Below are 19,548 nucleotides of genomic sequence, written 5' to 3'. Positions count from 1 at the left end.
TTGACATTGATAGTCAGGATACAGAAAATTTCCATCTCCACAAGGATGCCTCTTTTTATATCTACACCTACTCTTCACTTGCCCCCACCCTATTTTTAACCAATGGCAACCACAAATGTGTTCTCCATTTCCATAATTTTGTCATTTCCAGAATGTTATATAAATGGAACTGTATAACATGTAACCTTTCAGGGTTGGCTTTTTTCAATCAGTGTAATTCTTTGGAGATTCATCCAGATTGTTATGAATATCAGTAGATTCCTTTTTGTTGCTGAATAGTATTCCATAATATGGATGCAGCACAGTGTGTTTGACCATTCACCCCTTGAAGGACATCTTGTTTTTTTCCAGATTGGAGATGATATGAACAAAGCTGCTATAAACATTTGTGTATGTGTTTTTGTGTGGATACAAGTCTTCATTTCTTTGGAATAAATGTGGAGGAATGTAACTGCTGAGTCATATGATAGTCTTATGTTCAGTCTTTTAAGAAACTGCCAGATTGGTTTCCAGAGTGACTGTACATTTTTACATTCCCACCAGCAATGTATGAGTGTTCCAATGTCTCAGGGTCTTCATCAGCATTTGGTGTTGTCACTATTTTTTATTTTAGTCTTTTTGATGGATATATAACAATATCTCACTATGGCTTTAATCTGCATTTCCTTAATGGCTAATGATGCTGGACAGCTTTTCGTGTGCTTGTTTGTCATCTGTATATCCTCTTCATTGAAATTGCCCTTCATGTCCTTTCCCTGCTTTATAATTGGATTGTTTGATTTTTACTGTTGAGTTTTGAGAGTTCTTTTTATATTCTAGATACTAGGTCTTTGTTTGATATGTAGTGCATTAGGTTCTCCAGAAAGACAGAACCAACCAGAGATGGACGGATAGATAGACAGATAGATGATAGATAGATGGATAGATAGATAGATAGATAGATAGATTGATTTATTATAGGATTGGCTCACGCAACCATAGGGATTGGCAAGTCCAAAGTCCGTAGGGAAGGCTGGAAGGTGATGATCAATTCCCCAGGAGAAGCTAGCTGGCAGAAGTAAAGATAGAAACTCTTCTTTCTGATTGCTGAAATCCTCGATTCTCATTTTAAAGATTTCATCTGATTGGGTGCGGGGATTCCTCTCATTGCTGAAGGCAATCTCCTTTGTTGATTGTAGATATAATCAGCCATAGATGCAATCATCTTTCTATGATTTAAATCCATGAAATACCCTTACAGTAACAATCAGCCCCAGTTGTTTGCTTGACCAAACAGCTAGACACCATAACCAAGCCAAGTTGACACATCAAATTAACCATCACATGCAGTTTACAAATATTTCTCCCACTCTGTAGCTTGTCTTTCTTTTCATCCCCTTAACAGAGTCTTTCTCCAAAAAAAGTTTTTAACTTTGATGAAGTTCAATTGATCGTTTTTCTTTTACAGATCATGCTTTTGGAGACAAATCTAAGAACTTTTTTACTCAGCCCTAGATCCCAATGATTATTTGCCATCTTTTTTTCTAAAAGCCTTTAGTTTTATATTTTACATTTAAGTCTGTGATCCACTTTGAGTTAAATGTTTAATAAGGTGTGAGATTAGCTCAAGGTTCTTTTTTTTTTTTTTCCTATGGATATCCAGTGCTCCTGCACCATTTTTTGAAATGGCTATCTTTCCTCCATCAAACTGCTTTTGTACTTTTGTCAAAAATCTGTTGGACATTTTTGTGTGGATCTATTTCTGGGTTCTCAATTCAGTTCCATTGATCTATGAGCCCATCCTTCTGCCAAAATCATACTGTCTTGATTACTGTAACATATAATAAGTCTCAAAATTTGGTGGGCCATTTACTCAAACTTTATTCTTCTTTTACAAAATTGTTTTATGTATTCTCATTCCTTTACCTTTCCCATATAAAACAAAATTTGGGGGTTAGATATTTATTGATCAACATTTGGCTGTTGCCAAACTTATTTTTTTTTAAAGTCTTAAATACTCTTGGTCTTTTTTTAAAAAACAATTCAGTTTTATTGAGATATTTTCACATACCACACAATCATCCATGGTGTACAATCAACTGTTCACAGTACCATGCTATAGTTGTGCATTCATCACCCCAATCTATTTTTGAACATTTTCCTTATACCAGAAAGAATCAGAATCAAAATGAAAAACACAAATTAAAAAAGAACAACCAAATCACCCCCCCCCATCCCACCCTATTTTTCATTTAGGTTTTATCCCCATTTTTCTACTCATCCATCCATACACTGGATAAAGGGAGTGCGATCCACGGGGTTTTCACAATCACCTTGTCACCCCTTGTAAGCTACATTGTTATACAATCGTCTTCAAGAGTCGAGGCTACTGGGTTGGAGTTTGATAGTTTCAGGTATTTACTTCTAGCTATTCCAATATATTACAACCTAAAGAGTGTTATCTATATAGTGTGTAAGAATGTCCACCAGAATGACCTCTTGACCCCATTTGAAATCTCTCAGTCACTGAAGCATTATTTTGTTTTATTTCGCATACCCCTTTTAGTTAAGAAGATGCTCTCAATCCCACGATGCTGGGTCCAGACTCATCCCCAAGAGCCATATCCTACGTTGCCAGGGAGATTCACACCCCTGGGAGCCAGGTCCACATAGTGGGGAGGGCAGCAAGTTCACCTGCCAAGGTGGCTTAGTTAGAGAGAGAGAGGGCCACATCCGAGCAACAAAGAGGCACCCAGGGGGGAGACCCTGGCACAATTATAAGCAGGTTAAGCCTCTCCTTGCAGCAACAAGCTTCACAGGGGCCAGCCCCAAGACAGAGGGCTCAGCACATCAAGCTGTCAGTCCCCAATGTTTGTGAGAACATCAGCAACAATTCTTGGTGCTTTTTTTAGCTCAGGATTAATTTCTAGAATGCAAGCTCTGGATTCCAAGGATATGGAAAATTTGAATTTTAATTAATTGATATTGCTAATCTACAGTCTTAAAATGGCTGTGCCAATTTATAAGGCCGAAAATGCTGAAAATGTTATTTTCTTGGATATCATAATCTAAATCTTTGCTAACAAGATTGATAAAAAAAAATACTGTTTCATTTTTTAAAGTTGTGAAGCTTATTTTCTAACAAACTAACTTTGGTTTCTAGCAATAGCCATTCCCAATTCATTAGCTCTTTGAGTTTAATTTTAGCCACTAAGCTTGTTATTAGAGTGAGCTCTTTCTGTAAAAAGCAGCCTATTTTTTTCTATTATGTAACAACTCTTTGAATCTCACTGATGATGAGAAACAGAATTTTTAAAGGTCTCAGACCTTTTCTCCTCCTTTAACCCTCAAAAATTTAGTCTTCTACCTACCTCTACCTTGGCTACTGAATATACTAGATCTCTCAATTCACTGATTTCCTAACTGAGTGAAAAGAATTGTTTTCAGAAGGATGATATATAACCAGAATAATTTACAGTCCCTATTCTGATCCAATTTTTTTTTAATCATCATTTTATTGAGATATATTCACATACCACGCAGTCATACAAAACAAATTGTACTTTCGATTGTTTACAGTACCATTACATAGCCGTACATTCATCACCCAAATCAATCCCTGACACCTTCATTAGCACACACACAAAAATAACAAGAATAATAATTAGAGTGAAAAAGAGCAATTGAAGTAAAAAAGAACACTGGGTACCTTTGTCTGTTTGTTTCCTTCCCCTACTTTTCTACACATCCATCCACAAACTAGACAAAGTGGTGTTTGGTCCCTATGGCCTTCCCAATCCCACTGTCACCCCTCATAAGCCACATCCCTACACAACTGTCTTCGAGATTCATGGGTTCTGGGCTGTAGCCTGACAGTTCCAGGCATCCACCACCAGCTACCCCAATTCTCCAGAACCCAAAAAGGGTTGTCCAAAGCGTGCGTAAGAGTGCCCACCAGAGTGATCTCTCGGCTTGTCCTGGAATCTCTCTGCCACTGAAGCTCACCTCATTTCCTTTCACATCCCCCTCCTGGCCAAGAAGATGTTCTCCGTCCCACGATGCCGTGTCTACATTCCTCCCCGGGAGTCACACTCCACGCTGCCAGGGAGATTCACTCCCCTGGGTGTCTGATCCCACGTAGGGGGGAGGGCAGTGATCCCACCTTTCAAGTTGGCTTAGCCAGAGAGAGAGGGCCACATCCGAGCAACAAAGAGGCATTCAGGAGGAGACTCTTAGGCACAAATATAGGGAGGCCTAGCCTCTCCTTTGCAGCAACCGTCTTCCCAAGGGTAAAACTTATGGTAGAGGGCTCAACCCATCAAACCACCAGTCCCCTATGTCTGTGGTCATGTTAGCAACCATGGAGGTGGGGTAGGCGAATACACCTGCATTCTCCACAGGCTCCCCAAGGGGGCACTACATCTTTTTTTTTTTCCTTGATTTTCTTTTTTTTTTTTTTTTTTTAACTTTCCCTTCTTTTTTAAATCAACTGTATGAAAAAAAAAAAAAAGTTAAAAAGAAAACAAACATACAATAAAAGAACATTTCAAAGAGACCATAACAAGGGGGTAAGAAAAAGACAACTAACCTAAGATAACTGCTTAACTTCCAACATGTTCCGACTTTACCCCAAGAAAGTTACATAATATAGCAACATTTCTGTGAACTTGTTCCTACTATATCCATCAGAAATTAACAGACCATAGTCATTTCTGGGCATCCCCAGAACGTTAAATAGCTTATCTGTTCTTCCTGGATTATTGTTCCCCCTTCCTTAATTGCTCTCTACTGCTAGTTCCCCTACATTCTACATTATAAACCATTTGTTTTACATTTTTGAAAGTTCACATTAGTGGTAGCATATAATATTTCTCTTTTTGTGCCTGGCTTATTTCGCTCAGCATTATGTCTTCAAGGTTCATCCATGTTGTCATATGTTTCACGAGATCGTTCCTTCTTACTGCCGCGTAGTATTCCATCGTGTGTATATACCACATTTTATTTATCCACTCATCTGTTGAAGGACATTTGGGTTGTTTCCATCTCTTGGCAATTGTGAATAATGCTGCTATGAACATTGGCGTGCAGATATCTGTTCGTGTCACTGCTTTCCAATCTTCCGGGTATATACCGAGAAGTGCAATCGCTGGATCGAATGGTAGCTCTATATCTAGTTTTCTAAGGAACTGCCAGACTGACTTCCAGAGTGGCTGAACCATTATACAGTCCCACCAACAATGAATAAGAGTTCCAATTTCTCCACATCCCCTCCAGCATTTGTAGTTTCCTGTTTGTTTAATGGCAGCCATTCTAACCGGTGTTAGATGGTATCTCATTGTGGTCTTAATTTGCATCTCTCTAATAGCTAGTGAAGCTGAACATTTTTTCATGTGTTTCTTGCCCATTTGTATTTACTCTTCAGAGAACTGTCTTTTCATATCTTTTGCCCATTTTATAATTGGGCTGTCTGTACTATTGTCATTGAGTTGTAGGATTTCTTTATATATGCAAGATATCAGTCTTTTGTCAGATACATGGTTTCCAAAAATTTTTTCCCATTGAGTTGGCTGCCTCTTTACCTTTTTGAGAAATTCCTTTGAGGTGCAGAAACTTCTAAGCTTGAGGAGTTCCCATTTATCTATTTTCTCTTTTGTTGCTTGTGCTTTGGGTGTAAAGTCTAGGAAGTGGCCGCCTAATACAAGGTCTTGAAGATGTTTTCCTACATTATCTTCTAGGAGTTTTATGGTACTTTCTTTTATATTGAGATCTTTGGTCCATTTTGAGTTAATTTTTGTGTAGGGGGTGAGGTAGGGGTCCTCTTTCATTCTTTTGGATATGGATATCCAACTCTCCCAGCCCCATTTGTTGAAAAGACCATTATGACTCAGTTCAGTGACTTTGGGGGCCTTATCAAAGATCAGTTGGCCATAGATCTGAGGGTCTATCTCTGAATTCTCAATTCGATTCCATTGATCTATATGTCTATCTTTGTGCCACTACCATGCTGTTTTGGCAACTGTGGCTTTATAATAAGCTTCAAAGTCAGGGAGTGTAAGTCCTCCCACTTCGTTTTTCTTTTTTAGAGTGTCTTTAGCAATTCGAGGCATCTTCCCTTTCCAAATAAATTTGATAACTAGCTTTTCCAAGTCTGCAAAGTAGGTTGTTGGAATTTTGATTGGGATTGCATTGAATCTGTAGATGAGTTTGGGTAGAATTGACATCTTAATGACATTTAGCCTTCCTATCCATGAACATGGAATATTTTTCCATCTTTTAAGGTCCCCTTCTATTTCTTTTAGTAGAGTTATGTAGTTTTCTTTGTATAGGTCTTTTACATCTTTGGTTAAGTTGATTCCTAGGTACTTGATTTTTTTAGTTGCTATTGAAAATGGTATCTTTTTCTTGAGTGTCTCTTCAGTTTGTTCATTTCTAGCATATAGAAACATTACTGACTTACGTGCATTAATCTTGTATCCCGCTACTTTGCTAAATTTGTTTATTAGCTCTAGTAGCTGTATCGTCGATTTCTCAGGGTTTTCTAGATATAAGATCATATCATCTGCAAACAATGACAGTTTTACTTCTTCTTTTCCAATTTGGATGCCTTTTATTTCTTTGTCTTGCCGGATTGCCCTGGCTAGCACTTCCAGCACAATGTTGAATAACAGTGATGACAGCGGGCATCCTTGTCTTGTTCCTGATCTTAGAGGGAAGGCTTTCAGTCTCTCACCATTGAGTACTATGCTGGCTGTGGGTTTTTCATATATGCTCTTTATCATGTTGAGGAAGTTTCCTTCAATTCCTACCTTTTGAAGTGTTTTTATCAAAAAGGGATGTTGGATTTTGTCAAATGCTTTTTCAGCATCTATTGAGATGATCAATTGATTTTTCCCTTTCGAGTTTTTAATGTGTTGTAATACATTGATTGTTTTTCTTATGTTGAACCATCCTTGCATGCCTGGAATGAACCCCACTTGGTCATGGTGTATGATTTTTTTAATGTGTCTTTGGATTCGATTTGCAAGTATTTTGTTGAGGATTTTTGCATCTATATTCATTAGGGAGATTGGCCAGTAGTTTTCCTTTTTTGTAGCATCTTTGCCTGGTTTTGGTATTAGATTGATGTTAGCTTCATAAAATGAGTTAGGTAGTGTTCCATTTTTTTCAATGTTTTGAAAGAGTTTGAGTAAGATTGGTGTCAGTTCTTTCTGGAAAGTTTGGTAGAATTCCCCTGTGAAGCCATCTGGCGCTGGGCATTTATTTGTGGGAAGATTTTTGATGACTGATTGGATCTCTTTGCTTGTGATGGGTTGGTTGAGGTCTTCTATTTCTTCTCTGGTCAGTCTAGGTTGTTCATATGTTTCCAGGAAATTGTCCATTTCTTCTACATTATCCAGTTTGTTGCCATACAGTTGTTCATAATATACTCTTATAATTTTTTTAATTTCTTCAGGATCTGCAGTTATGTCACCTTTTTCATTCATTATTTTGTTTATATGGGTCTTCTCTCTTTTTGATTTTGTCAGTCTAGCTAGGGGCTTGTCAATCTTGTTGATCTTCTCAAAGAACCAACTTTTGGTGATATTTATCCTCTCTATTGTTTTTTTGTTCTCTATGTCATTTATTTCTGCTTTAATCCTTGTTATTTCTTTTCTTGTACTTGGTTTAGGATTGGTTTGCTGTTCATTTTCTAGCTTCTTCAGTTGATCCATTAGTTCTTTGATTTTGGCTCTTTCTTCCTTTTTAATATATGCGTTTAGTGCTATAAATTTCCCCCTTAACACTGCTTTTGCTGCATCCCATAGGTTTTGGTATGTTGTGTTCTCATTTTCGTTCGTCTCTATATATTTAGCAATTTCTCTTGCTATTTCTTCTTTAACCCACTGATTGTTTAGGAGTGTGTTGTTTAACCTCCAGGTATTGGTGAATTTTCTAAGTCTCTGATGGTTATTGACTTCTAATTGTATTCCATTGTGGTCAGAGAATGTGCTTTGAATAATTTCAATCTTTTTAAATTTATTGAGGCTTGTTTTATGTCCCAGCATATGATCTATTCTGGAGAAAGTTCCGTGAGCACTAGAAAAGTATGTGTATCCTGGTGATTTGGGATGTAATGTCCTGTAGATGTCTGTTAAATCTAATTCATTTATCAGATTGTTTAGGTTTTCAATTTCCTTATTGGTCTTCTGTCTGGTTGATCTATCTATAGGAGAGAGTGATGTGTTGAAGTCTCCCACAATTATTGTGGAAACATCAATTGCTTCCTTTAGTTTTGCCAGTGTTTCTCTCATGTATTTTGTGGCACCTTGATTGGGTGCATAGACATTTACGATTGTTATTTCTTCTTGCTGAATTGCCCCTTTTATTAGTATGTAGTGGCCTTCTTTGTCTCTCAAAACATCCCTGCATTTGAAGTCTATTTTATCTGAGATTAATATTGCTACACCTGCTTTCTTTTGGCTGTAGCTTGCATGAAATATTTTTTTCCATCCTTTCACTTTCAGTTTCTTTGTGTCCCTGTGTCTAAGATGAGTCTCTTGTATGCAACATATTGATGGTTCATTTTTTTTGATCCATTCTGTGAATCTGTATCTTTCAATTGGGGAGTTTAATCCATTTATATTCAACGTTATAACCGTGAAGGCATTTCTTGAATCGGCCATCTTATCCTTTGGTTTATGTTTGCCATATTTTTCCCTCTCTCTATTAATATCCTTTATTGTACCCATACCGAATCTCTTTAGTACTGAACCTTTCTCCAAGTCTCTCTGTCCTGTCTTTGTTTCTCTGTCTGTAGGGCTCCCTTTAGTATCTCCAGTAGGGCAGGTCTCTTGTTAGCAAATTCTCTCAGCATTTGTTTGTCTGTGAAAAATTTAAGCTCTCCCTCAAATTTGAAGGAGAGCTTTGCTGGATAAAGTATTCTTGGCTGGAAATTTTTCTCACTCAGAATTTTAAATATATCGTGCCACTGACTTCTTGCCTCCATGGTGGCTGCTGAGTAGTCACTACTTAGTCTTATGCTGTTTCCTTTGTATGTGGTGAATTGCTTTTCTCTTGCTGCTTTCAGAACTTGCTCCTTCTCTTCTGTGTTTGACAGTGTGATCAGTATATGTCTCGGAGTGGGTTTATTTGGATTTATTCTATTTGGAGTTCGCTGAGCATTTATGATTTGTGTATTTATGTTGTTTTGAAGATTTGGGAAGTTTTCCCCAACAATTTCTTTGAATACTCTTCCTAGACCTTTACCCTTTTCTTCCCCTTCTGGGACACCAATGAGTCTTATATTTGGACGTTTCATATCTATCATATCCCTGAGGTCCATTTCGATTTTTTCAATTTTTTTCCCCATTCTTTCTTTTATGCTTTCATTTTCCATTCTGTCATCTTCCAGGTCACTGATTCGTTGTTCAACTTCCTCTAGTCTTGTACTATGAGTGTCCAGAATCTTTTTAATTTGGTCAACAGTTTCTTTAATTTCCATAAGATCATCCATTTTTTTATTTAGTCTTGCAATGTCTTCTTTATGCTCTTCTAGAGTCTTCTTGATTTCCTTCATATCCCGTACTATGGTCTCATTGTTCATCTTTAGTTCTTTGAGTAGCTGCTCTAGGTGCTGTGTCTCTTCTGGTATTTTGATTTGGGTGCTTGGGCTTGGGTTATCCATATCGTCTGTTTTTTTCATATGCTTTATAATTTTCTGTTGTTTTTGGCCTCGTGGCATTTGCTGAACTTGATAGGGTTCTTTTAGGGTTTGTAGACCTATTGAAGTCCTTATCTCTAATTTATCAGATCTACAGCTTCGTGGAGTACACTTTGTCTAACTAACCAGCAGGTGGCGTCCACGAGCCACCTGTTCTCCACAAGCCAGTTCTCCCCTGCTTAGCCTTTTTGGTGAGTGGGGGAGTGAGTCTTGTGGGGCCCAACTGGTGTACCAAGCTTGCGTGTGTAGTTGGTGTTGCCTGCCCTGTATGTGGGGCGTGTTTCTGGGCAGTCGGGGAGGGGCGGTGGCCCTAACAATCAAATCTCCCTGATGATCCTAGAGTTTTAAAGCTGCTGCAATAGTCTAATCCTTCAGTTCAGTCCTGCCACAGTTTGTCTCTGCCACTGACCCACAAGTCTTTGGTATTGGCGTATGGCTCCTGAGACTTGCAAGTGGGCCCCTCTTCCAGGCTGTGCACCCCGGGTCCTCTGTTGAGGGATGACTGTGCTATGTCACAGGTGAGTGCCCCCCAGGGCAGTTCTGGGCTGCTGGGCTGTGTAGGGAGGCTCCCAGTCTGCTCAAATGATGGCTGAATGGGGCTTTGTTAATTCACACTGCTCCACCTTCCCAGCTCTGGGACAATCAGCTGAGGTTGCAGGGAAGGCTAATGTCCACGCCCAGTTTTGTGGTGTGTGCCTGTTATTTGAAGCACTTTTGTCACACTGGGTTGTCTGGGGCAGCTCTGGGCTATGGGGCTGGCGATGGGCAGGAGTGTTTCCTGTCCACCAGGATGGTGGCTGTGAGCGGACACCCCCCTTTTCTTGGGAAGTTGTGGTGTTTAGTGAATTTTCTCAGCCACTGGATTATTGCCTTTTGTCTCAGAGCTCTCTTAGTTCTGCTCTTGATTTGACCTGCCCAAATTGCAATTCTTTGAAGCTTTCTGTATTGGGCTTCTTAGAGTAATTGTTTCAGAAAAGGAAAAAAGGATTAAAAAAAAAAAAAAAAAAAAAAAGGGCCCTCCTCAGAGATCTAATGGGTTATTGAAATGCTAATAGACAAAGCAACCAGGGCCATTAAGGAAAGGTCCACAGGGCAGAGAGATCAGCTTTTCTTCGGGATTTGCATATGCGCCTCAAGGCCTGATCTCCGCCCTTCCCCTTTCTGTGTTCACCAAAACTCCAAAAATCCTCTGCTTTTATTTTGGAGTTTTTCGTGTTATTTTTTTTTTTTTTTTCTATGCCTGTCTCCTCTCTGCTGGGCTGGCAGCTCTCAGATTCTCTGGTGTCTGGTCTCAGTCTATCTATGGTTGGAGTCTGGATCAGTAGAATGAGTTTCCGAGAAGAGCTACCACTGCAGTTCTCCCTTCTCCTTCCCGGAGCTGGCAGCCCCTCCTCCCACGGGACTGAGCCTGGCAGGGAGGGGCACGGGTCCCCTGGATGCAAAAACTTACAGATTTCGCTGATCTCAGCAGCTCCACGCTTTCATGAGTGTTGTATGAAGTATGCCCAAAGACAGATTGCTCTGTGGTGTCCAGTCCACGCAGTTCCTGGCTTTTTACCTACTTTCCGGGAGGAGTAACTAAAACTTACAGCTCACCAGTCTGCCATCTTGCCCCGCCCTTCCCAATTTTCTTTTAAAATGCGAGTTGTAATTCTTCTGTTTGTAATTCCTTCCTGCCCTTTTTACTGATCTGTCTAGTTCCTATCTCTATGGGTCCTGGTTTCAACTCATAATATCAGGAATTCTCCAACTTTGGGCTATCTTGATAGATATACTACCCGAGGCAGGTATTGGGAACCTAATCCTGAACCTTGAAGGATAGGCATTAAAGCAGTTATAACAATAAATAGTTCACAAATGGTATCTGATACAGTTTAGTTAAGATTAATGGAGAGTCAAACTACCATGCTTAGAAACAATTATCCATAGATTTAAAGTTAACAAAAGTCTTTTTTTCCTAATGTGAAAATACTTAATTTTTGGAGGGGGGGGGAAACAAATTGAATTCAAAGTCAGAAAACATCTTCATATTAATCATTCTTTTCATACACGTCAAATTTGTACTTAATGCCTTTCTCCTCCTGGACATCTGAAAGAACACCTAGGTATTCTGGAAGATGTTTATATTTCTCTGTATCAATTTCTGGAAAAAATGTGTCACTTTCAAATTCCTGCATGATCCTTGTCACAAACTGTCTAACATGGCCTGGCTGATTCATGGCTTACTTATAAACAGAACTGCCTCCCACTATCCAAACCATGTCTACTTTATTTATTAATTCTGGTTGCTCAATAAGTTTTAAGGCATCATCCAGACTTTTGCCAAGGAAGTGTGCTCCTTGTGGGGGTTCCTTGAGTTCTCCACTGAGAACTAAATTAATTCTGTCCTTTAAAGGCTGATTCTTCTCAGGGATGGAGAACCAGGTTTTTCTACCCATGGTCACCAAATTCTGTTTACTTAGGATTCCTGAGAGTAGTTGGTGTCAATTCTTCAGCTTCTGGCTCTTGTCATCTTGTCTTAAGTCATCAGTTATCTAAGTCCAAATCCAAGGGCCTTCTATATGTCCCGTTAAAAGTTATGCAGCATGTGCTCCTTTCTATGTTCCTTTATTGTTTTCCTGTTTACTCTGTATTTCTCCTCCTTCTACTGAAGAGGTTGTGGTCATTCTTTGGAAATATTTGAATTCATTCCTGAGCAGGGGCCAGGGCAGGTCTCCGTTCTTGCCAATGCCCACGTTCTCTATAAATTTTAAAATAATCTTGTCTATATCTACAAAAGATCATGCTGAGCTTTTGATAGGAATTGTATTAAACCTCAATAGCAATTTGGAAAGAACTGTCATTTTTAGTTTTTTGAAATTTTCGATCCAAGAACATTGTATGTCTCTCCATTTATTTAGATGTTCAGATGTGGCCTTTTTCTGTAAGCCAATTGTGCAAATAAACTCACTGCCCTCCCCACTATGTGGGATGTGACTCCCAGGGGTGTAAGTCTCCCTGGCAATGAGGGACAGGGCTCCCAGGGATGAGCCTGGACCTGGCATTGTGGGATTGAGAATGCCATCCTGACCAAAAGGGGGAAGAGAAGTGAAACAAAATCAAGTTTAAGTGCCTGAGAGAACTCAGAGTTGAGAGGTCAATCTGGAGGTTATTCTAATGCATTATATCGATATCCCTTTTTAGTTTCTAGTGTATTAGAATAGCTGGTAGGAAATATCTGATCTGTTGAACTGCAATCCAATAGACTTGATTCCTGATGATGATTGTATAACTATATAGCTTTTATCGTGTAACCACGTGATCGAGAAAACCTGGTGACTAACACTCCTTTTAACCAGTGTATGGGCAGATGAGTAACAAAATAATGACAAAAATATATAAATAATAGGGGGTATAAGGGGTATGGAATGGTTTGTGTGTTCCTTTTGGCTTCTTTTTTATTTTTTTCTTTATTTTGGAGTAATGAAAATGGCCAAACATTGATTGTGGCTATGAATGCACACAACTATATGATGATACTGTGTGCCATTAATTGTATACTTTGGATGGATTATATGGTGTGTGAGTGTATCTCAATAAAATTGCATTAAAAAAAAAAAATCCCTTCCAGGGAAAGGGGTTAAATGAGAAAAAAAATAGAAGAACATCCCTTCCAATTTCCTCATTTTACAAATCCTGAGGCACAGAGACAGGAAGTGATATAAGGATGACTATTACCAACCTCATCCTCAAACATTTCTCTGTACAGCAACCACAATGACCTTTTAAAAGAGCAAATCTGAACAAGTTACTCTCCTGCTTAAAATATTTCAGTGACTTCCCATATCTCTAAGGAGAGAGGTTAAAATCTTTTACATGGACCTCAAAGCCTTTATGTGGACCTCAAAGGCCTGTCCCTTGATGCCCAGTCCACCATCTCTCCCACCACCCTCCCCCTGCCAGTCATGATGGCCTGCTTTCCATTTTTTAAGGCCTGATGCTTCTTCCTGCCATAGCACATTCCCTCTGTCTGAAAGATGCCATTACTTCATTATAACCCCATTAGCAATCTTATTTTGCTGTTGGCAAAAGATCCTTTCGCCATCTTTGAGTACATTAAGTTTGGGACACTGGTTAGTAATCAACCATCCATTCTTTCATTGCACTTGCAGCAGCAAAATTGCTACCATGGTGATGAATATTGCTGTCAAAATCAATGGTCCTTATCTGATAGGGTATATTGACTTGATGCCCCAATTGATATCTCCCTCCGGAGGAAGAGGCCTGTTGCTTTGAAATACGTAGGTATTTGTGCATGTGTCTCTTGATGAACTGTCAAGATAGAAGAGGAAATGCAGAGAAAGTACATGGCAGAGTGTGGTGTGGTGGGCAAGTCCCCACCTCCACTTCAGTGGCATTTTTGTGAGTTGCAGTCTGCTCAGCTAACACCCTGTATGGTGGGTAAACTAGGCTCACATTGAAGAAACCCTCTTAGAAGGGCAGGGAAGGTTATATGACAAGACTAGGAGAAAGACAGACAGGACCATGGCCAACAGAATTATGAGACTGATCTTTTTGTAGCTAGGACAGTTCAGTCTCAAGCACAGCTATAAATTGGAGACTCTGGGTCAAAGGCTTTGAAAAGAGTTCTCCTTTCCTCTCCCTTCTACCTAATATGCCTACCCTTCACATCCCCAGGGGGACTTCTCCAAAATTTGAGAAGTTGCCTCTTTCTGTTCCTCCACCCTTCCTTCTGTTTCAAGAGTCAACCCCTAGGATGTCTTGACCCCAGCATTTATTGGTCTTTGAATAATGGAAACCTCAGGTGAGATTTTCCAGCTGTCCCTGACACTCCCAAACCACCACTCCTCCCAGAGGCCTTCATTTCTCACCTTCTCCACCTCCACCAAATGCATTTGCTCTGTGGAGAAAGTCCCAAAGTTTTGATTGACACCCTACTTCTGTTGCAGTAGATGCTATTCTCCCAGAGGAGAATAAGTAAAAAATTAAAAGGCTTAGCAGTTGCTCTCTGGGCTCATATGAACACACATGTTCCCTGGATCATTTTTCTCAAATTCAACTTTTATCATCCATGATTTAGTGACTTTCATAACATTTGTTTAAATTGAAAAGATGAAGTATTTTTTTTCTACAATATATGTGTGTGTCTGTTTTTAAATTTATAATCCCATTTCCAATGTAGTATAACGATTTTTTATTTTTCAAATTACATTCCACATGCATACAAAATTCCATAGCTATTTTGTACACAGTATTTCGGATTATTCTATTGTTTCCAACAATATATCTAAACATTTTCCATGTTTTCTCTACTCTGAATATTCTTTTTATATCACTTTGAGTATTTATTTTATATTTGAGTATTTATTTTATATTTGAGTATTTTATATTTATTGAAAGAGCTTTTTCAGGCTTAGTTTGTCATATAACACTCTTGTGCACATACAGAAAGGAAAACATGACTGAAATAAATTAGTTAATGTATTTCTAAGGCAGTGACAATGACATCATAACTGCCACTTACTCATCAGGGATTTAAAAACCCTCCTGATTTCAAAGATGTCAATAAAAGAGATATAAAAATAAGGTCCCCTGGACACACTCTCTTGTTTAAGAGAAATATCCTCTCTGTCAAAGCCCTTATTTGTGCCCCCCACCAGAACATATTTCCCTCCTCTCGCTCTCCAGATGTCTACTACCTTGAATTTTATCATTGGTAAAAGCTACACTTTTAGCAAGTATGTACCCCAAACTTATCGGTTGATCTTGTTTTTCTACTGTTCTACAAATGAAACTATATCATGTATTTTTCTGACTTGCTTTCATTACTCAACATTATGTGAGATTCACCCATGCTAATGTGTATACCTGCTATTCATTCACACTGTTGTATATTATCTGCTCTGTTTGATGAACATTTGGGCTGTTGCCAGGGTTATGCTATTACAAATTGTTTTACTGTTAACATTCTCTGAGCTATCTCCTGGAAAGCTTGTATACTATACATACAAGCATATATACCTAGGAGGGGAATTGCTAAGATTAGATCAGGGGTTGGCAAACTTTCTGTAAAAGCCACATAGTAAATATTTTAGACTTCGTGGGCCATACAATCTCTGTTGCAAGTACTCAAATCTGTCATTTTAGTGTGAAAGCAGCCACAGGCATTATGTAAATGATCAGGCATGGTTATGTTCCAATAAAACTACTCACAAAAACAGGTAGGCAAGATCTGGCCCTTAGGCTGTGGTCTGCCAACTTCTGATCTAGATGACTTTCCCGTTCTGATTGCCTGCCCCTCTTCCTCCCTTCCCTGGATATCCCCCGAGGGGACATGAGTCCTGTCTTTGCTTTGTCTATGCACTAGACTGCATGTCCATTTTCAGGGACCTTCAGGGAGAAGAGGAGGAAGGGGATGGGGAGCTGGTGGTGGCAGTGCTTCCCAGCTGGCCGGCAGTCTGTGACTTTCAGCCATAGCCTTGGAGAACCAAAGGCAAAAGGGATTGAAGCAAAGCAGAGCCTTCACACTGGCTCTGTTGAACATGAGTGGGAGCCTGGGGCTCTGCTTGGCTGGAGGCTGGGGTCTCACTTTGCCTCACTTTTGACATCACAGAACCCCCTGTGAAGTCACTACCAGGGTATCAGACAGAGAAATTCAAACGGAAGATAGCATTTCTTTGGAGATGTATGGCTTTATTATTTATTTAAACTGCAGCAGAGAAAGCTGGAATTGGCTCTCTAGGGATACTTCCCTGAGCTCTGGTCTCTATTGCAGCTTCCTGCTTGGCTCCTATTTAAACGGACTTGGCTTCAAAGATGATTGTCTCTGTGGTCTCAGATGTCATGGTTCCGCAGATCTCCAGCTCTGGGTCATACTGAGCTTTCTCCACTGTGGTCTCTATGTTGCACCTCTCCACAGTCTTCGCCACAATGTCCACCTCTCGTGCTTTTGAACTTGAACCAACTCTGAGGCTCCTCAAGAAAGAGCCAATCCTACTGGGTTTCTTACTTACAGAGCCTGAACTAATTGCAGACTGGCTCTTCCCCAGTTTGGGAGCTGACTGAGACTCCTTGCCGGAGGGGCTGCGGCTAACACTTTTGTGAGAGGAGGAGCTGTGTCCTCTGCGCCTTCGGCTGCCTTGGCCTTTTTCTTTTTTGTCATCTCTCTTGGCTCCCTGGCTGGATACGGACCGGTGGGAGGATGATTTTCGGCTTGACTTGTGGTGACTTTCACCTGTCCTGTGGTGTCGGGAACTCTTCCTAGCAGCACGTCTGTCCTTCTCTCTTCTTTCCCTTTTTTCCTTCCGGGTTTCAGCCCTGGGAGGGGGGACTTTCTGGCTTCCATCCCGTTCACACATATACCCTTCACTCTGCAAGGTTGAGACCAGGGGTCTTTCAGCCCCTTCTGCAGCAGGCTTGCTGGTAGTCTCTACAAACGCCATGCTCATGCTGCTGTCTGGGCTGACAGTGGTGGCCGCCACTGATAAGTCGGAAGCCACTGAAGTTGCGCTTGCCGCTCCCGCCAAGGCCACGTTAACACCCTCTGAGGACATGCTGGCAGCAGCCGCCATGGCCTTGCTGGACCCACTTTCTCTTGGGACCTTGGTGGCTGCTCCCGCCAGGGTCTTATTTGCCTGTTTTGATCCTGTGGACTTGGTTGCTGCCAAGCTCATCGAGCCTGCTGCAGGGCTAGTTGCTGTCCCTGCCATTGCCATGTTTGTTGTGGAGGCTTTTCTTGCCCCAGCGACTGCCATACCTGCCTCCGAGCCAGCTGTTGCGCCGGCCAGCGCCGCGCCTCCTGCGGAGCCTGCTGTTGCCCCTGCTAGCGCGGCGCCTCCTGCAGAGTCTGCTGTTGTCCCCGCCAGCGCGGCGCTTCCTGCGGACCCGGCTGCTGCCCCTGCTAGCGCGGCGCCTCCTGCGGACCCGGCTGTCGTCCCCGCGAGCGCAGCGCCTCCTGCGGAGCCTGCTGTTGTCCCGGCTACTGCCGTACCTGCTGCTGCCCCTTTTCTGGCACCTGGAGATTTCATGTTTGCGGAAGGGGAGGCATGTTGGATTCCCTCTCCTCCAGCATAAGCAGCCGAGGTGGCTCCAGATACCTCACGGAACTTGTGAAGCCGGACCTCATTCTGATCCCCTTCTCCATGGGTCACTGTGCTCTGTGCCAAGAGGGAGGAGAAACAGATGAGTTAAGACTGAAAGTGGGACCAGAGCAGTCTGCTTCTCTGTCAACCTGGAACTGAGCAATTTAAGGGCTTATAATGAGAAGAACCTTGGAGATCATCAAGTCCGAGCTCCCATTTGATGCAAGAATCCTGTTTACAGCACCCCTGTCAAATGGTCGCTCGGCTTGGTTTGAAGAATTACAGTACCAGCAAAAGCACTAGTACAGTTCCTCAGCCTTTACACTTTAATATTACTAACAAAGTGTTGTGTATGCTTACACAGGTTGTACTCATTTCCCCCAAAATCAATGCATGGCAGTAAGGGGGAGGGAGATCATGGTTCAAAGGAAGAAAGGATTTTCTAATTGTTAAAAATGTCCCACAATGGATGCAACTTTCTAGGGTAAGATAGTAAGTGTTCAAGAAGGGATTGAATAATAGGATGCTTTAGAGGGGAGCTTCCTGGGGAGAGAGGAGAGCAGCTGACATCTAAGGGCTCTCTGAAATTCAGCCGCATGGGACACTTTTGAGAAGCACTTGGAACTTCCCCAATGTGTTAAGTTCCCTAGTGGTGCTTCACTTGATTCTGAGCCCTTTCAAATGCAACACATTTCCCAGGTGAGCCTCAGAGAGCACCAAAGACTTTGTTGGACCTGCTTTTAGCTGCTATCCCAAATCACCCCATCCCCATTTTTTTGAGTCTCTGTAGTTGCTTACCACCAGGCTTCTTTCTTCCTCTGTCCAACACCCAGATGTGATCAGTGTATCCGCAGTTTGGATGGTTGGGGTACTGCTGTAACTCTCAACTGGTGGTCTCAGGAGATAAACGAGTTTTTCCCAATAGCAAAAGAGGTCTTCTTGGGCATCTGAAGAGGGACACAGCTGCAGATAAAAAGTACGGCCAGTGGCAAGCTTTACGCGCAGCTGCTGTTTCTCACGATTGTGTATGGATATCTTGACGAACTTCAAGGGAAGCAGCCTGGTGAGCTCTAAGGTCTTTGGGGGCTTGCGGCGCCTTCCCTTGATGGTCTGGCCAACCATAGCATGCTCTTCACGGACTTTCACTGGCCGGGCCAACAGCATGACATCAGGTAGTGGGAGGATGGGGCTGGTGGATGTGATGCCCATGGTCACCATTCGAACACGGTTGTGCACGTCCGTCACCTCTCCTTTTTTGCTGATCTGGATGAACTCACTTTCAAACATTGGTGCATACTTGAAAATATCATACTCTCCTCCCCTGTACAGTTGTTTTTGCAGGTCCCCCATCGAGGTATTGAACACACCCATTGATCGGAAGCTGTGGGCTGTGTAATAAGGTAACGCACATTCACTGCTCATGGTCTCTTCATTCAGGACAGCTCTGCCAGCCACAAATCGCATCCCTGAGAGAGGGAGCGAAGGCAACTGCCCATCTCCCTCCAGAGCTTCTGCCTAAATCTCCTGGCACCACCACATTTATCCCCTACAGTCCTTTGTGACCTGTCACCATCACATACCCCTTTGTCACAGCCTCCTAACAGCCAATCCCCAAACAAACCACCAAACCACCCCCTCCGCAGAGGACAGGCTGACCCCACCAGGGTGTAGGTGTGGGTGGGCTGGATCTCTCTCTCTCTCTCTCTCTTTCTTTTGGATCTTCTTCTTAATCAACATGTTGGAAAGCATAATTCAGAAGTGATTGCACTTTTATAAATATGTGCATTA

General features: G+C 41.4%; 1 protein-coding gene and 1 pseudogene across 1 annotated transcript; both read right to left on the bottom strand.

Annotated features, from left to right (window-relative positions):
* Positions 1-11,709: 11,709 nt before the first annotated feature.
* Positions 11,710-15,207, bottom strand: LOC119506548 (annotated as a pseudogene).
* Positions 15,208-16,443: 1,236 nt separating this feature from the next.
* FAM71B (family with sequence similarity 71 member B) lies at positions 16,444-19,262 on the bottom strand. The gene is made up of 2 exons (XM_037799286.1): positions 18,559-19,262; positions 16,444-17,835 (listed from the first exon to the last, which is right to left on the bottom strand). Exons 1-2 carry the CDS (start codon positions 19,222-19,224, stop codon positions 16,474-16,476), a joined length of 2,028 nt encoding a protein of 675 aa, XP_037655214.1. The 5' UTR covers positions 19,225-19,262; the 3' UTR covers positions 16,444-16,473.
* Positions 19,263-19,548: the final 286 nt, after the last annotated feature.

The sequence above is a fragment of the Choloepus didactylus genome, chromosome 11 (genome assembly GCF_015220235.1).
Source record: "Choloepus didactylus isolate mChoDid1 chromosome 11, mChoDid1.pri, whole genome shotgun sequence".
NCBI lineage: Eukaryota > Metazoa > Chordata > Mammalia > Pilosa > Megalonychidae > Choloepus > Choloepus didactylus.
The sequence above is the reverse complement of the archived record's forward strand: the minus strand, read 5'-3'. Positions and strand labels throughout refer to the sequence as shown.

Coding starts and splice junctions, on each gene's coding strand:
- FAM71B (XM_037799286.1), bottom strand. CDS start 19,224: ATGCGATTTGTGGCTGGCAGAGCTGTCCTGAATGAAGAGACCATGAGC. Junction 17,836..18,558: donor AGGAAGAAAGAAGCCTGGTG/GTAAGCAACTAC, acceptor CTCTTGGCACAG/AGCACAGTGACCCATGGAGA.